Here is a 19,628-nt window from a genome sequence, read left to right on the forward strand (position 1 = left end):
CTTCTTGTTTCTATGCTCCTACTTTGGTTCGTTTGGCCTACATTTGGGGAGCTGTCTGCTCCATTGTTTTACCCGCCAGGCAAAAATGTTCCTTTCACTCCAAACCGAGGCCTCTGTTTCCCAACTGAAATTTCATCCGACATCTAAGCCAATACTTCGCCATTTCGATGACTGCTTCTACACGGTCTTCCACACGATCTTCGACCTGAGGGCTTCCGCACGGATGCCAGCGGCGTCAGAACCAGAGCACTGCTTGAGCAGAGGCATCATGGGGATCAACACGCAATCGTGTATGCCGGACGCCCACATAGCAAATCCGAAATAAATCTTAAAGTTACTCAGCAGAATTGTTTTTCTTTTATCTTCGCTGCGCATAAGTTTCGCCCTTATATCTACGTACGTCCTTTTACAATTGTCACGGGCCATCATTCCGAATGTTCGCTCATTGGACTCACCGATCCATCCGAGCCGCTCACTGTTGCAGTGATGATCAGGGGACTAAGGGTTGGAAGCAGGGTTTATTCACAAGACTTTCAGGGGCACACCAGACAACGTAGAATGCGAGCCTCCCGTGGTGGTGGTGGTACCAATTAAATGGCTTTCACCAACTGGCCCGGAAATGGGTGCTTTACCGAAAGAAACTATTCAGGTTTTGGGGGAAAAGAAAAAAACAATTTAAATATTACAATGCATTAGTAGCACAGGTTTACAGAAATATTAGAGTGAAAAAGTACGAAGTAAAAACGACAATTGCAAGAAAATCAGGTTGTATCAGGAAAAGAAACTGCAGACGAAGCTGTGGTAAAGACGCGCGTAGGTTTGACAGGAGAATCCAGCAGGGTGGGTCCGAAAAGAGGTTCGTTCTCCTCTCTGTCTTCCGGGCTGCTTGCGGTTAAGAATTTCTCATCAAGTAGCTCATACCAGCTACAGCGCCGGAAAATTACTGTAGATGTATTGTTGTCGTGTAACATTATTATTTTTTTTCTTGTCAGACCGTGAGTAAAAAGATTCAAGGCTTACTTCTGCAGCATTTGATACCAATGGGAAAGCAAAAAAACTGCTGAAAGTAATGAGTGCTACAGTGAGGGTAGAGGTCCCAGATACTTAAAATGTATCACTTTAATACGACAATCCTAATCGTGTTTTCACACTGCCTGGCTCTTGTCAGTGAACATAGACTTCAATTTCGCAAAGATAGAAGCCTTAGCAAATACTTGCCTGGAACACTAAACACTTAAAAATATTCTTAGGAGAGGGCCATTGTCCCGGAGGGCTCATTTACATTACATCCGCTTCAGTTAAATTTTTGTAATTTATGTTGCTGGCTGACTCGTTTGTCTGATGTTAAAACGTGGTCCTGCTTTATCTTATGTTTTCTTTTAATTTCGCGAAGGAACTCGTTCCACCTGCAAAGAACTAGTGAAATATCGGTACTGTTTGATTATTTCAGGGCATTCAACCGAAAAATAACCCGATTTGCTTAAAATTCGGGTTCGGGTGAATTGATTTTGTACCGGAGCAGTTCCGGTTTGTTAAAGCGCGTGCCAAACCGGCTCGCGCGCTGGTTCAAATAATTTAATTGTAAGTGAACTGAAAACGAAAGTTCCACAGTAGAAAACGACTACAAAAGAGTTAAGGTAAACAAAACTGCAAGGTAATGCGGTTTCTTATTCAGAGTGGCGTAATTTTAAAGAGTTTTTACAATTGGTCCACTTATTAGAAAACAAACGACGATCCACAAGCCACTTTCTCGTCTATTCTTTCGTACAAGAATCTTGTTAGGGGTGTTTTCACGAGAGATGGGATATATGTATTTCGCCGACGTTACTAATATCGACACACATGCACACGCACACGCACACACACACGCACGCACGCACGCACAGACACACGCACACGCACGCACGTACGCACACCTACACACGCGCACATACGCGCGCACGCACGCACGCACGCATATATATATATATATATATATATATATATATATATATATATATATATATATATATATATATAGATACTCACACACACATATCTGTGCACAACAGGGAATGAGATATCTGAAAGTAGTTAGATGGAAAAAGATCATCGCTTCTGGAAATATCAAAAAGCTGGGTAGGGTCAAAGGGGATTTGGACGCATCGCGAAATTCCAAGCTTTTACCTTTTTAAACCTCAAACAATTGGAGCTATTGCCGTATACTTTTTCCCTCGAGTCTATTCATACCTTTAAATGAGTTACCTTTTTTTATTTCATGGTTCGTTGAACGAATTTTATCCTATAAAAAATACAAGCGTGACTCATGCTGGAAAATTACCGAAACGTCGGGACCACAAGCTAGGATGGTCAATTTTTTTCAGTATTGTTCATCCGCCATTTTATCTTGCTGCCAATGTTATATTTCGTCGAAAGAAAGGCTCAATTTAAATAGCAAAAGAGGGCATTGTAGGTCGGCAATATTTCTAAACTTTAAAAACCAGTATAAAGGGGCCACCCTCGATTTTTTCGAGCTTTCATATATCGATGCCTGCGTTGATCTTTATTAAATTCGCCAAGACGTTCTACAAATATTTCTGTAGTTTTAAAGCTTTAGAACACAAAATGTGCCACTGCTAGATGTATTGTCGAGACCTACTAGAATGGTTCGTAACAAACTTCTAACATGAATGCAAGACGCACAATGGAGTATTTAACAAAGTCTTTGACAAATTAGGTGCAAAATTATTACGTGATGAGCTAATTACAATGCCATTAGGAGGACGGTTCAATTCTCTTATCACGCTAATAATAAGAGTATTTAAAGGACTTATTGCGGAAACTGAACACTACAAGCTGTTTGTCATGTTTCGTTCTTGTATGCCTGTTAACAGATGAAGTATTAATTTTTATATGGTAAATTTAAGCAGCCATGTATTAGATCAAACAAAAAATTCAGGCGTCAAATTTCGGCGTGTAGATTTATTGCAGATAGTTCAGCTAGTTTGAGTGATTTTGTTGGGGAGTCATAATTTTTATATATATTACAGTCGAACACGGATATATCGAACACGGGTATATCGAATTATTGTCTATATCGAACTCATAAATTATCCCCTTGAAAATTCTGTGTAAAAGTATAGGAATTCGTACGTTTATATCGAACCGTATTTTTCCCGACATCGGGTATATCGAACGCCGCGGGAGCTGGTAGGTGCTCTTCGGCGGTCGCTGCACCCCCGATTGAGGTTGAGGAGGATGTGGACGAATGCGCGGGCATGGCGAAGGTCGGGTACAGGAGCCGACTCCTCGATAGGCTTTTGATGAACCTCCGCGTGGGCATCGAACTTAAGGTTGACCTGTTGGGAGCCATACGTATGATGACAAGCGCTTGGAACGGCGTGAAGAAGGATACCGTGGCCAACTGCTTCCGGAAGGCAGGCTTTGTGACGGCCGAACTTTCAGAAGCTTGCGAAGACGGCGACGACGACGACGAGAGCATGGGCGACACGTTTCGTGAGTTGTCGTCCTTTTTCCCGGCTGCTGTTCCAGCTGGAGTGTCTGCCGACGACTTCGTGAACGCTGACACCAATGATCAGGCTGTTTCGAGCCTCGGTGACGAGGATATTGTAGCTGCGGTCGTACGAACCCAGGCCGATAGCTCGAGTGGTGAAGATCGTCCGGACGAGGAGGCGGCTACACGATCGTACTCCGCGGGTGAAGTGGCCGCTGCGTTCAGCTTGATTCCCCGTTGTTGCGGCGACATGGAAGGAACTGGGCTGTCGCACCTGGACGGCCTCGAGAATATTGAGACCGGCGTCTTTAATTTCATTTCCAGGACGAAGAAGCAGGCCAATATCAGCGATTTTTTTTTCACGGAAATAAAGCGTCCTGTTGCGTCGTGAGTGCGGAATTAGTTGTCATTCTCGAATGCGCCCATCGGTAAGTGATCGTTCGCCATATGTGACGTCTCAGAGCCCATATTTTTTATATCGAATTTTTCATATATCGAACTATTTCGCGACCCCCTTGCAGTTCGATATATCCGTGTTCGACTGTATAGATAAAACAAATCGCACTCCGCTGAATATTTTACAGGTTAGGAATATGATGTTTTGTATTGGGGAATCAGCAGATTATACTATATTCATGGATCGGTCATACAAGCGATTTGCATGCAATTTACTATTAGGTGAGGACATACAAAATGGCTAATTAAAGAATATAGCGAAGCAAAATCTGTGTTGGTTGCAAGTGCGACTTGTCTATCCCATTTTAAGTCGCAGACATGATTATAGCGCGGTATTTATATTCCTGAACCTTATCTAATTGCGTTTGCTGAATCTCATAAGGGGTAATTTGTGGTGAGTTTTTTCCACTCACTGTGATGGTAACGGCTTTTTGTGCGTTAACATATATTGGCCATTCCTGGAACCAGCACGTTATTTTGGAGAGGGCTTCGGTAAATGAAATATGATCGTCTTTGTTGTTATTACTTAAGAAATAATAGCGTCGTCAGAAAACATGTGGACTGCAACTTTATCATTGTAAGCAATATCATAGATACGGAGAAGAAACGGAACGGGTGCTACTGCTGTGCATTGAGGCCCTGCCGAGGTTATTTATAAGATGTCTGATGGTTGATTAGGAAATGAACAAACTGTTGATGACCTGAAAGGTATGAAGCAAGCTATTTAAAAACCATTGAGTACCCAAAATCTGTATAATTGAAAAAGTAGCTTATATAGGATACGCGATCGAACGCTTTCGATAAATCAAGAAATAAGGCGTCTATTTCTCCGTGGTTGTCAAGAATCAAAGCTGGATAGTGTAAAGTTTCAGCCAGTTAAGCTACCGCCAATAAGCCTTTTAGAAAGCCATGTTGATTTCAAATATTTAAACCATGTTTTTCAAAATAAGCAATTACGTGTTTAAGGATTATGTGCGCGAAGAGTTTCCAGCTGCACAAGTTAACAAAATGGATGTCTAGTTTGAGGTATGCGAGCTACTACCAGACTTCGGTGGCGTCTTAACTTTCGCTAATTTCCCATCCTAAGCGACCATGAACAAACACAACCACCTCTTCTAACTTGAAAACAAATACTCTGAAGCCCATTCTACATACCTTTAAAGAAAAGCAATTCGGAGCATCGTATGGACCACAAGATTTATTAGGATATAGGTTAAGTAATGAAGGAAGCATTTCGGATTCAGTTAAAGGGACCCTGGAACACTCTTCATGGATTGAAAGTAAACCTGCGCGACATTTCGATTACGTGCCAGGAACACCCGAGATAAACACTACACGTGCACGTTAAGCGGTAAGCGCGCAAATCGCCGTGAAAGACGTGGAAAAACCAACCGCGCTCTCTTCGATTCTCCTCATTCTGCACCCCCTGGCATGGCTTCAGCGACTTCATTCGGGCCATGCCTGTCTAGGGTAACCTATTGGCTTTCGCTGGTAAACTTCGTGGCTAATTTCTCCCATTTCCTGTGACTATCCGTCGTCGGCGGCGCTGTGTACCAACCTCTTCTATGTCTGAACCTGCCCCCATACTTTTGGTGTTTCTTTTGTTTTGAGTGCACGCGGAGTTTGAGCGTCGAACTAAATATTCCGCTTTCACCGAACCCACTTGAAAACAAAAGTTTATTTCTTCAAACCCGCCCTACCAGCTTGAGCACTTGCTTGCGAGCAGGCCGCCATGCCTGCTTTTTTGTGGCACGAGACCGAAAATAGACCCCTATGTAAGGTCCACTTTGACATTAGCGGCCAGGATCCCGGGCTGCGCGTGAGAACGCGCCACTCTGTCTGGTGGCCCAGCACTGTGGACTCTACGCTGCATCCATCGCAAATTCGTCACGGCGCACACGCGAGACGGATTGTCTGGCCAATCGCATACCACAGGGATAATCCCCCATTGAGAAAGCAGACGGCGCCGCCGGATTCCGGGGACCGTCTGCGTGACGCGCGGAGGTGGTAGGATTACCGGCGTCGAAGCGCGCGCCGCGCGAGACACCATTGTCAACGCGCCCCGGCCGGCGCAGTACACTGTCGCCGTCTTTCGCTCTCACCCCGCGGGGTCCCGCGCACCTGCTCGTCCGCGAGCGTGCCGTTGACCCACACATAGCGGCGCCTCATTTAATATTCCGTGGCGTGCTGAGTGACAGCTGTCTACGTGTATTTGGGCACTCCCTTAGCCGAGTACGAACGCTACAGGGGCGTTCCCGAGAGATTGTGATCTCGAGGTTTTATAAGGCCGAACTTGGCCGTTGGAAATCGTTCTCGTCTGAGAGTCGAGCAGGGCAGTTCCCGGCGGGACAAGGAGTCTCGACCGTTAAAGCTAGGTTGGGATTTGTGAGCCCCCTAGGCTAGAGGTTCAGATCGCGTCGGAGGTTTAGGGTACAGCGCCGTACCGGGCAACTAGACGGATCTTGCGGCGAGAGGGAGTCTCTGCCGTCCTTTCTCGAGTGGTTTGTGTACGCTCCGAGAATAGGAGAGTTAGACGAAGTTGAGGAGCTCGAGTGATTTGTGCGCACTCGGAGCTAGCGTCTAGCTGAAGTTCGAATTTTTGCCTTTTTCTACTCATGTACCCAGTTTTGCTACTGTAAATAGCTGTACATAAACTCCTGGTTTCATTTAATCAACCTCAACGCCTCGAGTTCGTCAATGAGACCGCCGTCTCCAAGAACTTCAACACCATCGCCCTGCAGCCTCCTGCCAAATCAACCGGAGCCCGGGCGATTGCGGTCCTGATTGACACCGGACTTCGTGGAAAGGAAGCACAGGACCATCTTTACTGGCGCAGCCAACAGGATTTGACAGAAGAAATCACCAGGCCACAACCAGGGGCAGCAAGCGAACGCAAGCCCGCCTTCATCAGCAGCAGCAGAGCTCCGCGCAGGTGGAGCGGCAGAGCCAGGCCAGCGCACGGGGCCAACGACGCGGCAGCCAACCACCGGAGGTGCGGGTGACTGGGATTTCTTGCGCTTCGTTGTGGCGGTGTAGGCTGAGTCTGGGGTTGCATGGTGGTCACGCGGAGCATGCGGGCGAACATGGCGGAGAGGGACGGAAATGGTCAGACGCATGAGGCGCCACCTCAAGGAGGAGCAGCGGCAGGAGGGCTGGTCCAAGCGGAGTCCGAAACAATATTATTAGATGAATGGAATTGGAGTTTCCAGAGCGAGAGGAGGAAAGACCGCGAGAGGCGGCGGAGCGAGAGAGAAAATCAGCGCGCGAAGCGGAGGAAAGAGCGCGAGAGGCGGCGAAGCGCGAGAGAAGAGAGGCGCGAGAATCGAAGGAGCGCATGCAAAAACTGAAGCTCGAATCTGAAGAGGGGTTGCGAAGGTATGAGTTGGAACTGGAGCGGAGAAGGCAGACGCCCTTGCGCTTGGACATCCGCGAGCAGAAACAATGGGGCACAGATCCAGCCAGTTGAATGGCGACAGCGAAGTGTAATGGTTCCGGCCAATGTTTGGAAGTTGAACATTGCGATGACAAAGTAAGCAGCCGTGAATCCCTACACGAGGCTAGCATTTCCGTCGGTGTCGAACGCGTGGAGACCGAGATTGGGATGAAGAGCGACGAGGTAAGCGCGTCTGGTGATACTGTAGAGCGGTGTAATGAAGCAAGGTTCGAACATGACGAGCAGCCTCGCGGGCAAAGTTTGGGGATGGAGCTGCAGCGCATAAGGCAGAACCCGTCGAGCGGGCCCAGTTATGCACTGACAGCAAAGTTGAATGTGGGCAGCCCGTTTTTCAACTTGAAGCCGCGCAAGAACGAGATCAGCGGCCGTGGTTGCGCTCAGGTGGCGAGTGGCTCAGGCGGGAACTTCTGCATGGAAAGGGAAGCGAGCGCGCGGAGTGTTCCAGCGAGTGCGTCCGTTATAAGAGCAGAGTCGAGGGGTAGCCCCGTTGTCGTGAGTGCAGGGCCGCCAGTTACCTTTGCACCCGAAAAAGAGCTAATGCATGCTGACCTTGCTAGCACGGGCAGAACCCAAATTCTAATCGGTGGAGCGCAGGAGACTGGAGTCGCGCAGGAAAGTCGTGGGGCCCGCCGCGCACCCAATTCCGCTCGAAAGTTGCACGAGAAAGCGAACTCTATGTCGGGCGCTCAGGAGCTCGCCCAGAAGAGAAAGGAGATAGAAGACGAGAAAGCATGTGACGAGACGGAGCGAAAAAGAGACGGAGTTGACGATCAGGCTGAGAAAAAGGAGGAGTTAAAGGCGGATAAGGGAGCTGAGAAGGTGGACTGGGTTGAACATGTAGAAAATGGCCGAGGAAGTGAGAGAGAACGCTAGAAGATGGGGGATGAGGAGCTCAGAACCTTTGAGGAGGGTAGGAACGATACGGAGATGTAGCGTGGGTTTGGTAGTCTTGATGCTGAGAGTGTAACCGAAGAGGCCGATGGAGAACACGGAAACGCATGCGTGAGGACTGCGAAACAAAGCATGAGAGCTCCCGGGGAGGTTGCGAAGGATAGGGAAAAACCATGTGAGGAGGCAGCTACAGTCCAAACAGAGGAACGAGACGCAATCGGCGACCTCGCGAAACCGCTGTCTGAGGTAGAGCTTCGTAGCTTTAGTGTTGGTTGCGGCCATTACCGAGATTCAGTCTGGAGCCACGATGGATGGGTTGACGCACTAAGTTCTGCGACCAGGCAGTGTGTCACAGGCCCTAGTTCTGAGTTGTACCAGGATGAGTGCGTGCTGGGACAGCCGAAAAACTGTCTTCGTCAGGCCGCTGCTCAGAATGCACCTAGCGTGCACGAGCGGTTTTTGGTAATGACAGGCGCTTGTGAGGTTGTTGTTATGGGGCAGTCTGTGCGTAGGAGAAAGAATGATCCCGAGAAGGTCGTCACGCTCGCGGGCCGCCATTCCGCTCCAGCATCAACCCTGCGCTCACGCTGCCAGCGCGCAGCAGTGCCTTATGTTCGGGCACTGGAAAGGCATGGCCACTTGGCCTATGGGACAGGAAGCGAAGTCGCATTTTGCGCCACCACTCCGTCTTCCCCGAAGTTGTGTTCGCCTCATGGGGTTAAATTGCCGAGACTTGCGTTGACATTGCAGCCCTCCACGGTCGGGGCCATGTGCAGAGGGTTTGGAAATACGCGGATGCACTGTCCCGCCTTCACAATGTTGCTTGGGGGGGGGCCACCATTGAATTGCCTCCCAGCCTTAACACCGCCACGACGGACGTGAACGTTCCCGTTCACCCGTCCTTTTTTGTTGGTGGTGTGTGTGTGTGTGTGTGTGTGTGTGTGTGCCGTGGCTGTGCACGACGAGAGGCCTTGGGGGCTTGATCCGTGCACCGAATTGATCGATCCGCGCACCGAAGTGAACTTTCTGTGCACAGCAAGTGAGCGGAAGCACAGCCGGACATTCCTGAAGGGACGTTGTCAGGCTACGCCGTCAAGGAGGACATTTGCGTGGGTGCGCACAGTGACAATGCAAACTTTCTTAACGTTTTATTTTTGTTGACTGCGAAATTGTGCGTGTTCTTTGCCAGTTCTTATTCCTTTTGTTCTTGTTGTCGAGTGCCGGAACGTGTGTGCGTGTTTGCTGTTATAGGGCGCATTAGTGTTATAGGTTGAGTTGTCTCGTTGTTCGTGCCGTTTATGCGCCCCGGAGACACACCAAATTTCTTTTTAGTCGCACTTAGTATTTTTAGTTTTTTTGGTGTGTTGCGAGTTTGCTAGAGTATTCCCTCCCTGTTGAACGGCTAGTGAATAGGTTGTGTTTGTAGTGTAGGTGAGAGAGGGTTCGGATCTTCCGCAGAAATGGAAGGGGGATCATTTGTGTTTATACCTAGCTCCTTCCACGTGTTTTCTTTTGTTTGTTTGTTTTTTCGCTGTTATTGCTGAAGGAGAGATGGAACGAGTGGCCCTTTAAATTCTTTTCGGATTGACTGAACCAAGAGATCCAGTAACCCTCTTAAAGGGGGGAGTTGTAAGGTCCACATTGAGATTAGCGGCCAGGCTCCCAGGCTGCGTGTAAGAACCCGCCACTCTGTCCGGTGGCTCAGCACTGTAGACTCTACGCTGCAGCCGTCGCCAATTTGTCAAGGCGCGCACGAGAGACGGATTGTCTGGCCCACCGCATGCCACAGGGATAATCCCCCATTGAGAAAGCAGACGGCGCCGCCGGGTTCCGGGGACCGTCTGCGTGACGTGCGGAGGTGGTGGGATTACCGGCGTCAAAGCGCGCGCCACGCAAGACACCATTGTTACCGCGCCCCGGCCGGCACAGTACACTGTCGCCGTCTTTCGCTCTCACCCTGCCGGGTAACGCGCACCTGCTCGTCCGCGAGCGTGCCGTTGACCCACACATAGCGGCGCCTCATTTAATATTCCGTGGCGTGCTGAGTGACAGCTGTCTACGTGTATTTGGGCACTCCCTTAGCCGAGTACGAACGCTACAGGGGCGTTCCCGAGAGATTGTGATCTCGAGGTTTTATAAGGCCGAACTTGGCCGTTGGAAATCGTTCTCGTCTGAGAGTCGAGCAGGGAAGTTCCCGGCGGGACAAGGAGTCTCGACCGTTAAAGCTAGGTTGGGATTTGTGAGCCCCCTAGGCTAGAGGTTCAGATCGCGTCGGAGGTTTAGGTTACAGCGCCGTACCGGGCAACTAGACGGATCTTGCGGCGAGAGGGAGTCTCTGCCGTCCTTCCTCGAGCGGTTTGTGTACGCTCCGAGAATAGGAGAGTTAGACGAAGTTGAGGAACTCGAGTGATTTGTGCGCACTCGGAGCTAGCGTCTAGCTGAAGTTCGAATTTTTGCCTTTTTCTACTCATGTACCCATTTTCCTACTGTAAATAGCTGTATATAAACTCCTGGTTTCATTTAATCAACCTCAACGCCTCGAGTTCGTCAATTAGACCACCGTCTCCAAGAACTTCAACACCATCGCCCTGCAGCCTCCTGCCAAATCAACCGGAGCCCGGGCGATTGCGGTCCTGATTGACACCGGACTTCGGGGAAACGAACCACAAACCATCTTTACTCCCCTCCACGTTGCGGAGAAAAGGAGAAAACACCCTGGCCTATGACATATCGAAGGCCACCGAACAGAACGCCGTGAGCCGGCCTCTCCCCTCTCCGGGAGAGAGCGCGCAGCTTTCGTCACGTTGTCCGCGATCGAGTTGAGAGGAACAATTTCTGCGCGATTTCTCATCGCTCGTAGTTTCGGTGATAGTGAACGGATTTTCATAATTCTTGCGGGAGGAGATTGCTGCGACCATAGACTTTGCTCCATAGTACACTCCGAGTAGTCGATGGTAACGGTTCCAGGGTCCCTTTAAATGGAGGCCAGTTATGTGTCGGATTGTAGGTTGTAGCTGTCGTCTTACGTCTGGGCGGTTTCTGTTATCTGCGGTAAATACTGACTGGAAGAATTTATTAAACATGTTATCTTTATGTAAGGGTTCATGGGGGGGGGGGGGGGGGGGGTATTTTATTCTGAATATTTTTCATGGCATTTCCTAGTACTTTGTGCTTCGCTTGCCTGATCGAGCTGTTCAGGTGATAAAAAGTTCCTGGATTTTTGGCCCATGGCAAGGCAACGCACCTTTATTTTCCAACTTTCTCACTCGACTGATTTTACCCTTTAAATGAAAGATGTCTCGTGTAATCCAAGGGTAAATTGTTTCTGGTTCGTTTTATTGCTTTGCGACATTCGTCGATAAGCAGTGCTCCAGAGTACTTTTGAAGAATTTCCAAAGGTGATCCCGCGATACGCAAAGTTAAAAAACGTAGCTGGTGATTGCAAAATGATCTAATGTCTGGGAATCTATGATACTGACATCATCTAAACTCGCCCAATCGTAGACCCATGCTATCTCATTTTCTGTGCGCAATGCCTCATTCAAGACAAGAGAACGATTTTGTTTGCGTTTGGGCCTCATATACAATGCGTGGTCTTCTTCTTGACTTTGATGTTGCCTTACCTATAATTTTCTGATTTAAGTTGTACTACCCCCCCCCCACTGTAATGCCTCAGGCGCTGTGGGTACTGTGTAAATAAATAAAAATAAATAAATAATTACTTTTCCACTCTATTTTTGTGTTGGTGAAGTTAGAGCTCACGAACAATAAGGCGAGAATGCTCTGTCAGTAAGGGTCCTATGTACTTAAAGCTGAGGGAAGGTTCGCATTTAGCGAAGGTATTTTTTTGGTTCGAAATCTGATTTACGTGCCATGCTTTTCTTTTACCGTTTACCTGTCTGGTATTTCAAGCAGTGTGGTATCTACGTTCTATATATTGTCAAACATTTTGTAATCTTTAGGTGCGAAAATTTCACAAAGCCATTCCTTTCGGACCACATAAATAAGGATTAAGCTACACTTTCTCAATTGTGCAATGTATTACTCTACTTTTCATTTGTCGATATTTTGTGTGCTTACAGAAGGGCTTCAGACTTGCAGAGCGCTCTGATAAAAGAGCTGAGATATTTATCTGCATGTTGGTTCTGCCATATTTAGCAGGGAACACTGATTGCGTTCAACGTAAAATTGTGTTTTCCTAAGTGCATGAATGATATTGCAGTTTTAGTCTTGCGAATAGAGGTCGATTAAGATAACCAGCCAATCTGATTGAGATTCAGGTCAGGCCCATGGTGCTCACCCTAATTCGCATGATTCTTCGAAAGCGTTTGTTTTCGCTTGAAGGGAAAGGTTCAAAGGTGATGTGAATTTGAGCAACATGGAAGCTACTGAACTCGTTTGCCTGCCTCATACTGAAAATAATCTGTAAGCCATTCATTTTTCGGCCACTTGTATCTACATCGTACTTTTTTTAATTCGCAGGTATCGCAGTAAACAATACAGCGCACGAGGTTTCGGAGCGTCAGTACAATTTCGAACATCGTAAGTGCCCACATCATTTAGGCGCTCTTATGAAGTTTCTGCCATTCACTATGCCTTTTTTTTTCTTAAAGGTTATGATATTCCCCCTATAATTTATCCGGAATTTCTTGTTATGGCTGACGGCAAATTTCAAAAGCAGTTTTGCTCTGAAACAGAACTTTTACGCTACATCATCATTACCTTCAATGCCGTGAGTACTTTTTGTTTTATTTTCCAATAAAATGCTTTGTTGAGATTATTACTTTGACGGTGCTTTTTGTAACGAACGTTAAGTTCACTATGCCGTAAATACCATAGGGTGCAACTACCTTAAATCATGATACCTGTGGCGGCGAAGGTTAAGCCACCTGGCTTATCAGGAAAATCACTTCGCTTGTAATTTAAGGAATTTGAATGTTTTTCTGCGCTTGTGGTGAGATCGGTTTAACCGCTGTGCTCTGCCCGTTCTTAACCAAATTAGCATGCAGGTACAGTGGTGATTTTGGCCGTTGCTGTTTAGAGTAAACTTCATAAGAGCCTCGTTTTAGTTGACAGCATTAGTTGCCTACAAAACCCCTTACAAATGTTAGGCTAACATTTTGACCTCCAATGGGATCAATTTTCCCAAACAGCTATGACAAAAGCTGCGACTGCGGAAAAAGTGACGCGCAAACGAATACACGCGTCACAAACAACATACAATAAAAGCACTAAGTTTTTTCTACATGTAATTCGAAGCAATGACAAGTAACGTGGAAAGTATTTTTGCAAGCCAGAGAATGGTACCAATTTAAAAAAACTTTGCCTCACTTTTTTATACTCTTCTTTATCAAAATCCATTAGGACTACACATATAGAAAACTTCAAAAAGGGGGGCCACAAAGTACCTAAGCCAGAAATTGCTGCTTTATGCCCACTAGATAATTGAACACGTACATGCTCTGATGATTCTCCTCATTTCCCGAGTATCGGCGTTGGTTCTGCGCTGGAGTGACGTAATTGGACCGATGTCGCAGCTATTGGCCGGCTACCTTTCTGTTGCGGCAATACATGCATTCAAAAGCCCTTTAAAGGGAATCACATCAACAGCAAAGGAAAACTGCAAAGCAAATCAGCTGCCAGAAGCAAACCATCAAGTTCTCGTCATAACTAGAGCTGTCTCTGCTTCCAAGCGCGAAACAACATTGAAAGAATTAATTGGTCGTGCCGCCGTATCGATTTACAGACAGCCATTACTAATGGATTAGGTCTGTTTTTAACAGCAGAGCAGTTTAGGCCAAGCTTTGTCGGCCCGTCGCATTAGAAAACCTGGAAACCTCAAGAAAAAACCTGGTTAGGTTCCAGTAATCTAAACTGGTAGCTTTACGCCTTTAAACTGTCAAACTATCCACCGGCCTTTCCAAAAGTACCGAGGGGAATAAATATTGCAGCCTATGGGAAAAATATTCAAGGAGGTTTTCACTCAGGCACAAGACTTGAATGGCGAAGCTGTTGCACGGGATTATTGACGGACACAAAGTTGAGTTTCAGTATCGTTGTGGTGTGGTGGTTGACGTCGGTTGCATGGCATATACATGACCTTGTGGTAACCCAGGCCAGAGTGAGCTTGTCGTTTTGGTTGAACTTTCGTACGTCACTCTGCAAGCGCGTCTTATAAACTATACCGGATGCTTTGCACGCCAGCCTCTACAAGCGCGGCCTCTTCCTTAACCGTGCGAAAAATTCGCTGCCACGACATGTGAAGCCAAGGATCTCCTACAGCAGGTTCGGAATTCAAGTGGCGGCTCTTCTGCGGTACAGGGCAGGTTCGCGCGACGACACAATGACGAACGAATAAGGGGCGTACACTATGATGTGTCTATCTTGTTCAGAGAAAGTGTTGCCAGAAAACAGCGAAGGCTGGAGTTTGTTTTTGGCCAGTGTTGGCCAATGTCCCTACGTGGTAATATTTGGCTTGAAGCATGGGCGCTCGAAGCATGCTGTGAATGCTGAAGCTTTTTTTGGCCAAATTGTCCAATAACCCGAAGTGGGTATACTTGTCTTGTCGAGCCTGTGCTCGAGGCACGCTTGCATGAGCACTCCGCGTTTTCTTTGCATTTTTAACTGCGGTACTATACACAAACAATTTGCTACACAGCTTCGCTTTTAAAAAACAAAGTCACTATGTACACTGGTGCAAGCATGATGTCACAGCACAGCTGCGTTTGTTTCACTAAGCTAAACACGACGAGTGGCTTATACGTCACTCAGAACCATTTACCCTGCGTATATACAGCGTGATGTAAGTTAAGTCGACAGATTTGTTTTAAATATTGTTACGTGTGTAACCAGCAACAGAGCGCAGACGCCAATCGTCCAGAGCCGGTGTGCGCTGTTCTGGCGTGTCTCCATCATCCTCATCCTCATCATGGAAATCACAAGCATTATCATCACCTCCTGAGCCGCGAAGAAGACGAGAACGTGCCCCGTCGTGAGCGCGTGTTCTTGGTGCGACTGCTACCAGGCATCAGGCACAAGTTTCGCAAAATACACCCTCTTTTCTCTCTCCTGCTGGCCCTCATCAATTGTTGCACCGTGACACTGGTGGAGGAGCTGGGTACCGGAGCATCTGATGCCCAGGTCGTCCTCTGAAAGCCCTGAGCGACCTCCCAGCGTCTGCACGCCCGTACATCGCTGCAGCCGGCGCAAGCTAGGCCTACCTCCAGAACACGGCCTCCTGCTTGACACCGCACCAAGGCGCCAGGTTTCTGAACCAGAGGTAATGGCTCAAGCATCGCTGCCGCCTCAGCTGATGCTTCAGCAGCCCCGTACTCCCAGCAGCTTTTACGGAACCGATTCCGAGGACGTAGATGACTGGCTTGACCAATTCGAGCGCGTCGCCAGTTTCAACAAGTGGACACCTGCACAAAAGCTTGAGAATGTCTACTACTCGCTAGAAGACGGGGCGCGGATATGGTTTGAAAATCGCGAACGAAGGTTAGAGACATGGGACGACTTCCGCCGGGAAGTGCGCGACAGCGTCGCCAGCAGCGACCGTCGAGACCGTGCGCAAAGCCTTCTGGTAATACGGATACAAAAGCCAAATGAAAGCGTCGGGATGTTTGTCGAGGACATGGCCCGCCTGTTCCGGCGCGCGGATCTCGATATGTCCGAGCCCAAAAAGCTTCGGTATCTGATGCACGGCGTCAAAGAACAGCTCTTCGCAGGCCTTGTGCGCAACCCACCGCGTACTGTGCAAGAATTTATTAAGGAGGCAACTGCCATTGAGCGAGCTGTGCAGGAGCGGTGCCGCCAGTATGCCCGAACGTCGATCAAAACTCCGAGCCCGTCCGCGGCATCACTGTCCACCCCTATGGGCGACAATAACCTGCGCGAACTTGTCCGCTCGGTTGTTCGTGAGGAGTTGGCAAAGTGCGGAATAGGAATAGCGCCGTCACAGCCAGCTGTCATCTCGGTTGCGGATGTTGTGCGGCAAGAAATTCGCCAAGCAATTTCTGCTCCTGAGCCCCTTCGTCAAGCAATTTCCGCTCCTGAGCCGCCCCGAACCCAGCTTATGCCCCAAATGGATTACGCAACTGCTCTCCGCTGTCACATGGCCACAGCGCCAACCGTGGCGACTATGCCACCCCCGTCGTACTCCCCACCGCAACCTCCTGGCTCTTGGCCACAAAGGGAATTCCCGGCTCGTCCGCAAATCCGCAAGACCGACGTGTGGCGCACCGAGGACCACCAGCCATTGTGCTATCACTGTGGCGAGCCAGGGCATGTTTATCGACGGTGCCCCTACCGCGAGATCGGGCTACCAGGATTCCCGCCGACCGCCCACCGTCCTCGTTTTGGCGAACGGCCCGTCGCCATTTCTGTGTACCTCGCCACGCGTCAGTCTTCCGAGGAGAGTCGTCCGTCACGTTCGCCGTCGCCAGCCCGCTATGCTTCGCCCACCCGTCGCGATTAAATAGGCTCCCCGGCAAGGCGGTCTCCAAGTCCGCGGCGGGGAAACTAAAGGGAGCAACCTTAGGAGGCAAGGTTGCTAGCGGCGGAAGCACTGAAGACCTCCCAGTACCATCGACGGCTTACGATGTTACGGCGGCAAACAAGGACGTCGACGCTATCACGAGTGCCGATCTTTTAGTCGCCATCGACGGACCCGAGGTAACGGCACTTGTGGACACTGGAGCAAGTTATTCAATAGTGAGTCAGCAGCTCGTGGACCGAATAAGAAAAGTGAAGACACCATGGGACGGACCACAAATTCGAACAGCCAGCGGCCACTTGATGACACCCGTGGGTACATGCACCGCTAGAGTTAGAATAGGGGACAGTGATTACGTCGCGACCTTCGTAATCCTTCCTCAGTGTTGTAAGGACATGATCCTGCGAATGGACGTCCTTCAGGAGCACGATGCTGTGATAAAGATCCGCGAACAGTTCGTCAGCTTTTCGAGGAAGGAGATCACCCCGGAAGGTCATGAACAACGCATACCTCTGCGCACCATCGGCGACACTAGCGTGCCCCCACGGTCATGCGTGCTTGTTCGCGTTAAGCGCGACGACCTCTCCAGTGGCGATGGAATCGCGGAAGCTATCGGCCCGCTTCTACTTCAGCATGGAATCGCTATCGCTCGGGGATTGGTCACAATTACGCACGGTTTTACAGAGGTTCTGCTCACGAATTTCTCGAACGAGCGTCGCGAAATCGCCGAAGGAACTACCGTGGCAGTATTTGAGGACGTCCCCGACACGACGGATTGCTTCGTGCTTCAGACCGACCCGACTCCCAAGGCGACGAGCAAGCTTTCACTTTACGTTAACCCGCGCTTACCGCAAACAAAGCGAGAAAACCTCTTGGAACTGTTGCACAGCTTCACCGACTGTTTCTCGTCAACGTCACGCGTCCGACAAACTCCGCTCACAAAACACCGCATCATCACGGACGAATCTGAGCGCCCCGTTTACCAACATCCCTACCTCGTGTCACCAAAGGAGCGCGACGCGATACGGCGGCAGATGCAAGAGATGCTCGCTGATGACGTCATTCAGCCTTCGAAAAGCCCCTGGGCGTCGCCAGTTATGGTGAAAAAAAAAAGATGGCACCTTGCGATTCTGCGTCGACTATCGCAAACTTAATCAGGTGACGAAAAAGGACGTATATCCGTTGCCTCGGATAGATGACTCCTTTGACCGCCTGCAGCACGCTCATTACTTTTCGTCCATGGATTTGAAGAGCGGTTATTGGCAGATAGAGGTCGACGAGCGGGATCGTGAGAAGACCGCCTTCGTAACTCCCGATGGGCTGTACGAGTTTAAGGTTCTTCCTTTTGGCTTGTGCTCCGCACCCGCAACTTTTCAGCGTATGATGGACACTGTTCTATCTGGCCTGAAGTGGCAAACGTGCCTTGTTTACCTAGATGACGTCGTCGTATTCTCAAATACATTCGAGGAACACCTAGAGCGACTGTCATCCGTCCTCCAGGCCATACGATCTGCTTCGCTCACACTGAAGCCGGAAAAGTGTCATTTCCGCTATGAGGAGCTGCTCTTTCTCGGCCACGTCGTTAACAGCGCTGGAATTCGCGCCGACCCTGACAAGCTTTCAGCTGTTGCTCGTTTCGAAACACCTACTGACAAAAAGTCCGTCCGCCGTTTCCTGGGCCTCTGCTCATACTATCGGCGATTCATTGCCAATTTCGCCCACATTGCAGCCCCTCTCACGCGCCTTACTCGCAATGACGTCACTTTTGTCTGGTCCACTGAACAGCAAGAAGCTTTCGAGCAGCTACGGCGTTGCCTGCAGACCCCACCTGCTTTAGGCCACTTCGACGAGGAGGCCGCCACTATGGGGCACACTGATGCGAGCAATGTGGGGCTAGGCGCTGTCCTCGTCCAATGGCAAGATGGTGCCGAACGAGCCATTGCCTACACAAGCCGAACGCTATCAAGGGCCCAAAGAAATTACTCGGACACCGAAAAGGAGTGCTTAGCGGTTGTGTGGGCCGTCCTAAAATTTCGACCGTACCTGTATGGCCGTGCGTTCAAAGTTGCAAGCGACCATCACTCGCTGTGCTGGCTTACAAACCTGAGAAACCCGTCTGGCCGCTTGGCGCGCTGGAGCCTCAGACTCCAAGAGTTTGAAATGACCGTCGTCTACAAATCTGGTAAGCGACATTCAGATGCCGACTGCCTCTCGAGAGCGCCGGTCCGTAACGCGCCCGCTGATGACGATGGCGTCGACGATGGACCATTGATTGGAGTCCTCAGTGCGGCCACCATTTCGGAACAGCAGCAGGAAGACCAAGAACTGCTACCAGTGATCGACTTCTTGCAAGGCAAGGCCAACAGGCCACCTAAGTCTTTTATTAAAGGTCTGCCAACATTCTGCCTTCGCAGCGGCGTGTTATATAAACGAAACTTCGCCCCGACTGGCCGGCGTCATTTCCTCGTCGTTCCGTCACCCTTACGAAACGACATCTTGCAGGCTTGTCATGATGAGCCGTCCGCTGGCCACCTTTGTTACGCACGCACGCTTGCAAGAATCAAGAAGGCGTATTACTGGCCCAAGCTCTCGGCGAACGTGAGGCAGTACGTCCGAACTTGTCGCGACTGCCAGAGACGCAAGGCGCAGCCCGGCAGACCAGCCGGATTTCTCCAACCAGTTCAAATTCCCCAAGTGCCGTTCCAGCAAGTGGGAATGGACCTGCTGGGCCCCTTTCCCACCTCTACAACGGGAAACAGGTAGATAGCAGGCGCCACTGACTACTTGACCAAGTACGCCGAAACAAAAGCTCTTCCAAAGGCCACCGCGCTTGAAGTGGC

General features: G+C 49.3%; 1 protein-coding gene across 1 annotated transcript in view; it reads left to right on the top strand.

Moving 5' to 3' along the window:
• Positions 1-19,628, top strand: part of LOC144164091 (venom metalloproteinase antarease-like TtrivMP_A) — a 71,379-nt gene that overhangs the window by 8,121 nt on the left and 43,630 nt on the right. The window contains exons 4-5 of the mRNA XM_077694654.1: positions 12,777-12,836; positions 12,908-13,026. Coding sequence (XP_077550780.1) covers positions 12,777-12,836; positions 12,908-13,026 — 179 coding nt within the window. The remainder of the gene's footprint in view (positions 1-12,776; positions 12,837-12,907; positions 13,027-19,628) is intronic.

The sequence above is a fragment of the Haemaphysalis longicornis genome, unplaced genomic scaffold (assembly GCF_048455015.1).
Source record: "Haemaphysalis longicornis isolate Haplotype H1 unplaced genomic scaffold, Haemaphysalis longicornis Haplotype H1 scaffold_13, whole genome shotgun sequence".
Lineage (NCBI taxonomy): Eukaryota > Metazoa > Arthropoda > Arachnida > Ixodida > Ixodidae > Haemaphysalis > Haemaphysalis longicornis.